The sequence below is a fragment of the Phytophthora sojae genome (assembly GCF_000149755.1).
Source record: "Phytophthora sojae unplaced genomic scaffold PHYSOscaffold_9, whole genome shotgun sequence".
Lineage (NCBI taxonomy): Eukaryota > Oomycota > Peronosporomycetes > Peronosporales > Peronosporaceae > Phytophthora > Phytophthora sojae.
In genome coordinates, this window is record NW_009258123.1 from 1,963,114 (window position 1) to 1,971,812 (window position 8,699).

At 52.7% G+C, this 8,699-nt stretch overlaps 3 protein-coding genes across 3 annotated transcripts in view; 1 reads left to right on the forward strand and 2 right to left on the reverse strand.

Moving 5' to 3' along the window:
- Positions 1-1,877: 1,877 nt before the first annotated feature.
- On the reverse strand, positions 1,878-2,378 carry PHYSODRAFT_338707 (hypothetical protein; the record flags this gene model as incomplete). Its single annotated transcript, XM_009536572.1, has 3 exons — positions 1,878-2,094; positions 2,136-2,197; positions 2,259-2,378. 3 exons carry the CDS (start codon positions 2,376-2,378, stop codon positions 1,878-1,880), a joined length of 399 nt encoding a protein of 132 aa, XP_009534867.1.
- A 22-nt stretch (positions 2,379-2,400) lies between these two features.
- Positions 2,401-3,994, forward strand: PHYSODRAFT_338708 (hypothetical protein; the record flags this gene model as incomplete). The annotated part of the gene is made up of 3 exons (XM_009536573.1): positions 2,401-2,484; positions 3,189-3,704; positions 3,746-3,994. The coding sequence occupies 3 exons, from the start codon at positions 2,401-2,403 to the stop codon at positions 3,992-3,994; spliced, it is 849 nt and encodes a 282-aa protein (XP_009534868.1).
- Positions 3,995-4,071: 77 nt separating this feature from the next.
- The window catches only part of PHYSODRAFT_288533 (hypothetical protein), a 15,134-nt gene continuing 10,506 nt past the window's right edge, over positions 4,072-8,699 (reverse strand). The window contains exons 2-3 of the mRNA XM_009536574.1: positions 6,062-7,172; positions 4,072-6,016 (exon numbers count right to left, since the gene is read on the reverse strand). Coding sequence (XP_009534869.1) covers positions 4,314-6,016; positions 6,062-7,172 — 2,814 coding nt within the window. The 3' untranslated portion in view covers positions 4,072-4,313. The remainder of the gene's footprint in view (positions 6,017-6,061; positions 7,173-8,699) is intronic.

Consider the following 8,699-nt stretch of genomic DNA (forward strand, 5'->3'; position numbering starts at 1 on the left):
TCTGTTCGACAAGGGTGAGATGAGAAATTACTAGGTGGACGACGAGGAAGCAACTATTTTTTCCTGGAGCGCGTACTACTAGTTTGAAGTCAATTATGACATGGCGAAGATTCCTGTACATCCGTAAGAATTTGAGTTTTCGTTCCAAGGTGTCTACCTCCGACATCAAGCGCGGTCCTGTAGCTAGAATACGACCACTCATGAGCATTCTGAAATCGCGATGCCTACGCCATGTTGAAGTCGGTCGAAACGTGGCTGTTGATGAGGCCACAATTGCCTGCCGATCCCAGTATGCCCGCCACATTATAGTCTTCAACCCACAAAAACCCACCGGAAAGTATCATTTCAAGTTATACGAGTGTTGCTGTTCTACCTCGTGGTACGCGGTGAGTTTCAAGTTGCACTGCTCCAGTGAACTTGATGATCGGCTGGACGGTGTAATTTCACGCTCAGAAGTGCAGAAATTCGCTGATCTAACCGCGAAGTCGTCTGAAATCCGCTCTCACGTCATGGCGGTTACTTCATCTTTGAAAGGATCCAGTCGCATTGTAAACAGGGACTTCCTGTTTGCTGTTGAAGACTTTACGATCGATTGGTCTCTATGGGCGTGGCACTGTACGCACGTCTAGCAAGCATTTCCCTCATTTTACGATGATTCGTAAGGAGGACGCGAAGCCGCGAGGCTACATGAAGCAAGGTGTATGCTTAGAGAAGCATATTGTCGCAGCTAGTTGGGTGGATGGCTCAATTGTCAATGTCGTGTCTAATGCCGATGCTTCGACCACATCAACTGTGCATCGTCGTATAAATGAATCGGGTGTGGCTTTCACTGCTCCTACTTGCGTCGGCGAGTATAATTCAGCGATGCAAGGTGTTGATCGGCTCGACCAACTGCGTGCACGATTTTCTCTAGCCGATGGCCACTCATTTCAGAAGTGGCATAAAAAACTAGCGATGGTCATGCTTGATATAGCCAGGTGCAATGCCTACATTTGCGATAGTTTGGCGCGTGGTGAGAGCGAGGAGTCTCGTTCGACGGGAGGTACAGCCCAAACGAGGTCAAGAGCCCGCGATAGTCATCGCGCATTTGTGGCATCACTGGCTCGAGAACTATTCAATGGGGACTGGAAGAAATCTCTGGATAGGGAACATGGAATGGTGTATGCTGCGAAGCCGACAACGACAACAATGCCGATGACGACCCAAACCGCGGCGTCGACAGATGTATCCGAGTCTTCGGGTGATCACGCACAAACGTGTGTTGCAAGAGCGTCCTCGGAGGTGCTTCAGGGAAGGAGTCGCTCAATGCGGAAATGCACTGTGTGCAAGTTCGAGGGCAGAGATCCTGCCGAGAAAACCGACTACTGCGAGACCCATCGAGTTGCGTTGTGCAAGCGCACATACCCTGTTGACCCTACGAAGCAGCATCTGTGCCAACAGCAAACTTGGACTTGCTGGCAGAAATACCATTTGTTTTACTTGCCGAAGCAAGTGTACACTGTCGACGGCAACTTGCGACGAACCTCTCCAATTTATGTAGCTAACCGTCCATTTCTGAAGGCCCGCCAAGACCAAAAGAAGGCTAACGCAGCCACCAAGGCGTAACCTCACATCATTTTTTCAAGATAGTCAAAGTCAACTAACCATTTATACTTCACTGCACTAAGTCACACCTATTCCATCTGCCCCCGCTAGTCTTGATGCCGTAAATGCGGATTTAGCTCGTGGCTGACAACATACTGCTTTACCACTGGTGCACCATAGCGGCAAGCTAACCACACTCCACTGCGTATAATCCGACAGGATGCTATTAGAAATTCCACGCGCCTCCAAGCCGAACAATAACTCCCAACTGTGTATATGTCAGCGAAGACGCCTCAGACCACATCCAGCACGGCCACGTTCGCCACCACCACATCTGAGGTCATGCTGCTGACGGCACTGCCACGGCCGCTGCCCTCGCTGCCCGAGTCGCCCGCTACCATTGCGTCCGACTCCATGCTGACGAAGTTGCCTCCGATCTCCTCCCCTACGGACACGATCTCTACAAAGGACGTCATGCTGTTGATGCCGCTGACGGTACTGCTGGCACCTCTACAACGGTCTCCTTCCGCACTGTCGATGCATTTACGCACGCTGTCTGGTCACCGGTCACATCCTTGCCAACCTCCGTGCCGGTGGAGGCACCCACGACCACCTCCAGCACGACAACGGTCACGCCCAAGCGTCCGTGGTCATGATGTTGCCGGCGCACACACGGCGCTGCGACCGCCGTTATGCTTGCTGCCCGAGTCCCCCGCCACCATCGCGTCCGTGTCCGTGTCCATGTCGGCGGAGACGCCCCTGACCGCGTCCTCCAAGGCCACGGTCACCTCCATCGTGTCCGAGACCCTGCTGCCGATGTCGCTGGCGGCACTGCTGCCGCTACTTCCGGCGGCGACCTGTGTGCGGCTGCCGCTGGCGTTGTGCTCGACGATCGCATCCGTGCCCCTGGGGACACAATAGTGTTGATAGATATACTACAGAAGACACAATAGCGTGGGGTTTTTACCTATCCCTCTTAGCTGTATGATTGGTCATAAACGGCGAGGAAACTGCCGTGGCTCAGAAAATTGCTGTTTCAGTTATCTTGCTACTACATCACCAGTAAAAAGATACTTGATGTATCATTCTGGTAACGATAGGGTTAAGCTATCTATCGTTTTTTTGGGAGCCCCGGAGGTTGCTGGGGTCGACAAATTGTTTCAGATAATTCATCATAGGAAGATTTCTCTTCGCCAATGGCTGATCGTCGCCATTCTTCGTCTTCCGAAGCTCCTCGCTCAACTGAGTGAATACGCTCTCGTCGACGAACGCAGCCAAAGTGTCGGAGTCCAACTCGCTGGATATGTCCACCTGCAAAGCAGCACAGCAGTACACAGTCAGCAAAGTGGCAGTAGTATCATGGCGGCGGTGGCGAGAATGGGGGCATGCCTGCTACCAGACGCCCAGGCATTGAAATAAAATAGAACGCCTACTAGGCGGTCTATCCGAATACAACGCCTAGGCGTTCTAATAGTGTGAAAAACTAAAACTCTGAGGCCCTGGTGTCCATAACGTATATATCGCCGCGATACTCTACTTTCACATCGTTCGTATTGCGTCAAAAATGCAGTAGGAAAACGTCGAGAAATCCTGCAGTTGTCGAGTACTACAAGCAGCGCGCGACGCCCGGCGGCCTCATCATCGCCGAGGCCACCAACATCACGCCCACGGGCCGCGGATCCTGGGGCTCCCCTGACATCTTCGCGCCCCAGCAGATCGAGGCTTGGCGCCACGTGACCAAGGCCGTGCACGGCAAGATGTTCCTGCAGTTGTCGGACTACCGCACGGCCGCGGAGAACGCCCTCAAAGCGGGCTTCGACGGCGTCGAGCTGCACGCCGCCAACGGCTACTTGCTGGAGCAGTTCCTGCACGACGGCATCAACGACCGCGCCGACCAGTACGGCGGCAGCGTCGAGAACCGCGCGCGCTTCCTGTTCGAGGCACTGGAGGCCATCCTCGAGAGTCTGGACTCGTCCAAGGTGGGCATCCGACTGTCCCCGTTCGGCGGCAGCTTCGGCGACAAGGACTCGGACCCCGTCGCCACCTACACGTACGTGCTGAACAGGCTCAACAACTACGACCTGGCCTACGCGCACCTGATCGAGCCGCGTGGCTACCACGTCCGCAACCCGCTGGCACCCGAGAAGGCTCGGCGCGGCAGTTCCGCGAGACGTACAAGGGCGTACTCCTCGCCGCGTCGGGCTTCGACCGGCAGTCGGCCGTGCAGATCGTGGAGGAGGGCGCGGCCGACGCCGTGGCCATCGGCCGCCACTTCATCTCGAACCCGGACCTGGTGCGGCGCTTCCAACTCAACAAGCCCGTGAACGACTACGACACGGACACGTTCTACCTCGGCGACGCGCGCGGGTACACGGACTATAATACCCGTTCCTGCAGGACGAGTAGGTAGAGCAGTAAAGACGACGTAGACAGCAAAAGACGTGCCACTTCCGTAAGACTGCAAGGTGAAGCGTACTGGAGGTGGCTGCGTACTCTCAAGTAAAACAAATTGTTGGTAGTTAAAACTACCGGTAGTTGCTGCAGGCACCAGGCACGTACTGTTACTGCCTCGGTGTGGGCTTGGGCGTCTTGTTGGATCACTTGGCGCGTTTAGTGGGACGGCCTTCTTCACCCTCTTGGTTTTCACGTGCTCGTTTCTTGGATGTTTCCGTCTCGCCACCTTGATCGCCTAGTGGCCCTCACCACTGCCACCAACGTCACTCTCATCGTCACTCTTCTTCCTTGTCACCCGGCGCGTACGCTAGTGCTTTACGGGCGTTCTGCAACAACTTGTCGCGCGTCGCGGTAAGCGACAACTTTGCATACGAACTAACGTTCTTGTTTCGTTTTTCATCTTCATCGCGATAGTCCAGGTCGCCCTCCACAAGCCCCAGCGGGTCATACTGAGACTCCACCATGTTTGATAGAATGGAAGCCACGCCGTCGCTCAGGAACGGGTAGGTGACCCTGTTGAGTAAACGGAGGCAGATCGTGAAAACAGGCTCCTCCTCTGAGACACTCGACACACTTGAGACGCCAGGATTGCTCTCGATCTTCGCCCGCTTCTTCGCCTGACTCCCGATCGTCTGACTCTCCTCCTTCACCTCAGAGACGTTGCCTTTCTTCTTGGGCTTAAGATTGTCTTTCATTGTCGTGGCATAGATGAACTTGCCGTCACTCTTCCGACCGCGCACATTCATGTAGATGCGAATGGTATCACGGACATCCGTGGAGCTCAGCGGGTTCGGATCCCCACCAATTTCACCGGTAGATTTCCCCGCTGACGAGTTCCCATCACTGTTCTTTCCGAACACAAACCAGGGGCATAGTTTCTCCGTCGCTGCCCTGGAAAACCCACCATCGACTGGGGAACGATTCTTCACTTGAATCAACATCATCAACACTTCCTGCTCCTCTTGTTCACCCCTCGTTGTCTCCCCACCGACTGGCCTGCTGTTGGATCTCTTCTTAAACATCGGGATCAACAAATCGGCTCCATACTGGTTACGGGGGAAAATACCTGCAGCTTGACGCCCCAGCAAAAACCAAAGCGTGTCCTCATTCGGCTCAAGCTGCAACTGCACAAAGTGGGTGAACCCCATGTACCAACCATCCCACTTCGAGCACCACTTGTTGAATTCTGGTCTCAAATTCTCCTTGCTGATCATCCGCTTGAGATATATCGGCAGCTTTTTCTTGCCTTGTAGCACCTTCAAGAATTGCTGCACCGGTACAAATTGCCCGATCGTGTGGCACCACTGGGAAAAGTCTTTGTCCCCCATCACACACGTGTCCATCGCCAGAAGCAGCAAAATCCGAGCAACCATCTCGCCAATTTCGCCAACTCCACCGGTGTCCAATGCTTCATCCAAAAGGAGGTTCTTGAGTTGCGGCAGGATATACTTTGCCAAACCATGTTTCAGTTCATACCACACTTTCATCGCTCCTAAGGCGAGCACTGGGTCCGAAGCGTAGCTGGTGACGTAACCTTCTCGCTTGAAATTCACATAGGCGAGAATCGCCATGAAGTCGGCAGTCGCCCGAGATGCCAGAGCCGACGTTGAATGCGGGCGCACGCCCAGACGGCAAAGCATGGAGGCGACACCAAGCATGGTATCCTTGTTGTACGCATTTTGCGAAGGGGGAATCCCCAGTAGCAGCTTGTTCGCCGCAAGATTGATCACATCTTCTCTATCCGCAGGATTGGGGCAAGTGCTGTACCACATCGGACGCCCCATGCGGCACAACGCGTGCCAAGCTTGACTCGCATCCCCGGTAACGATTCTCTTGTACATAGCTATCTTAGCACGTTCTTGCTGTTTCTTCTTCTCTTCGTCTTTTTCAGCTCCCACCGCAACCTGAGTTTCCTCTTCCATTTCTTCATCTTCTGCTCCCGCATCTAGTATTTCCTCTTTCATTTCTTCATCTACATCTTGGATGTCCTCTTTCACATCTTCGCCGGCTTGTTTTTCTTCACAGTATTGATCCCAGTGTGCGTCCATTGTCTCAGCTAACACAACTGGCGCAAACGATGCCAACTCTCCATCGAAAAGCCGAGATGATGGGTCCAACAACAGCGGAGGCGCCAGGTCCGAGATCCTGGAGTTCGTATCAATCAGCACGCCGAAAATGCATCCACGATGGCCGATATCTTTGTTCACGGATCTGAGAGCATTTCGCAACATTCGGAAGTCATTCTTCTTGTCTGGCTTCTCAGTCAGCAGGCTTCTCGCTTCATCGATCACCAGAACCACGATTCTGCCATTTGGATTCTTCTCGGTGGAGGTATCCCCCTCCAGCGTATCTGTTTCATCCGAAAGTTTCGCCTTTACAGAGGTGTCCGCTGCCTTTTCGGTAAACAGCTTCAGCCATTCCTTCTGAACGTCCGCCCAATGCTTGTTCGCGTAGACGTAAATTGTCTTCAATCGACTGGCGATGTCTTCCACTTCGGAGCCTTCTTGAAACAGCCAACCACGAAGCTCGCTCGTAGCCTTGGGAAACCCCGTCGACTCGTGCACACGAGCACACATGTACAGGACTTTCATGTTCAAGGCGCTCTTTTGAGCCTCAATCGCGAGTTCACGCACCATCCGACTCTTGCCGAAGCCAGAACTCTGCACGACCGCCACACATGGCGCCTTGTACTTTGTGGGGGTGTAGGCCTTCCAGCAGTCCCGCAGATACTGTGCGAGGTCGAGGTGGGCTTCGCCGAGGTACCGGCCCTTGGTGAACGCCTCCGCGATTCGCTTCATTTCATTTTCATCCAACTTGGGCGTGCCGGAGCGGGCTTCAGGGACAAACTTTGCCAGGAGGTCTTTCACCGTCTTGGCCGCAATAGTTTGTGCAAGAGGTGGAGACACGCGTGTATGCCCGTATGCTTCTCTGATCTCCACCCATATCAATCCATGTATCCGGTTCTGGGAGGCCTCGAGTTGGAGTGTGGCTTTGTTGGGATAGTCGACCAGCATCCACGCAACGAAAAGATTTTTCTTCGGCGATGCGTCTGCTCCAAGCTTCCCGCTCATCTGAGCAAAGACACTGTCGTCCACGAACGCGGCCAAAGCCTGGGGATCCAACTGGCTGGACATGTCCATCTGCAGCAGCACAGCAGTACACAGTCAGCAATGCGGCAGTAGTATCATGACGACGTTGGCAAGGGCGCGGGCATGCCTGCTAGTCCCGGTGGGCGGTGGCGCTACAGGACAAGGCTTGGAGGGGAAATGTGGAAATGGCCGGTTGGATTTTTCTTCCCTCAGTTTTGTACCAGAAACACGGTACCGCATCTACGTGATATACAGTGCGCGCCGAAATTATAACCGCACCCCAAAAATTATTTTTTTAAACCAATGATTGTGCTTTCGGCGCCAAACCGCTGCTTATGATTCGTCTAAAATCGATAGAAAACAGATGCAACAATCAGAATCGAAAAAGCTGTAACCGTTTTTTTGCAATGGACGAAAAACCGACTTTGGGTCGGGTCAAAATTATAGCCGCACCCGGTAAGCTATCGGTAAGATTGGTAACAAACTCGTGGAGAGCTGTTTCAAGCGTAATAAATGAACTAACTCCATTGAACAGCTCGAATAACGCCTACCGGTACAGTAAAGTGCGTCGATAAGGAACGCCTGATATACATTGAAAGAAAAAGGTATATTGATAATTAAAGGTTTGACTCGTCACATGCAGACAGCAAATGCACTGATTTACTGCACTATGTAGTTCATGTCGGACTTCGCGACCAGAGTCTCGGCTTGAGCCCACGCAGCCAACTCAGCATAGGTAGCACCCGGTAGATCACGACGGCGATGACAGATTAGCAGCGACTGAAGCTTGGTCAGACGTAGCCGCCTCTCGAACGGTCTGGAAGTGGCGGTCACCATGGGAGTTGTGAGCAGCAGAGCGAAAGTTGGTTAATGAGGCATGCAGACATGTACCTGGCGCGATTCCCGCGCTCACAGCGATCCTCATGCTCATGATTCCCTCTCGCGACCTTTAGGTTCCATTTTCCCCCGACTTGGGAGCCGCTCCATCCAGCCGCTCTTGAGGCTCGGTTTCGGAACTGTGATTGGCGGAATGTTAAACGGGACCGAATGATTGGTAGAATCATATAACTAATTCAGTACAATTGGCACACAATGGGTACAAGCGAGGATTCATGTCTTGTCGTAGAATATAAAATGTCGCCCGTTCCTTATCGACGCACTTCACTGTAGTAAGCTGCTCAAATAAGGTTAAGCTGACGCGGTTGATAAGATTCAATGGAGACACGCACTATCTTGAATTTGTATAGAAGAGTAGTGTGGAGAGGTCTATACTCGTAAGTTGAGGCTGTCAGCTGACTAGTGTCTTCATTGGCGTCTATTCAACATGGTAGCGATGCTGGGCTTGCTCAGTTCAGCAACATGTACCAGAAAACTCGATCGATTTTTTTCCGGGTCAATACAAATCCTTTATACTTGATGTTTGTATTGGAAAGCACCGCCAAACCCAGTCACAAATTTCAATCAAGTCTAGTCCCGTACAGTGCGTAGTTTGGTAAATACATGGCTACGTATCAAAAGTAGAGTATTTCTTCTTGAAAATAATGCCCGAGTTTTGCTTCCAGAATCCTCCTA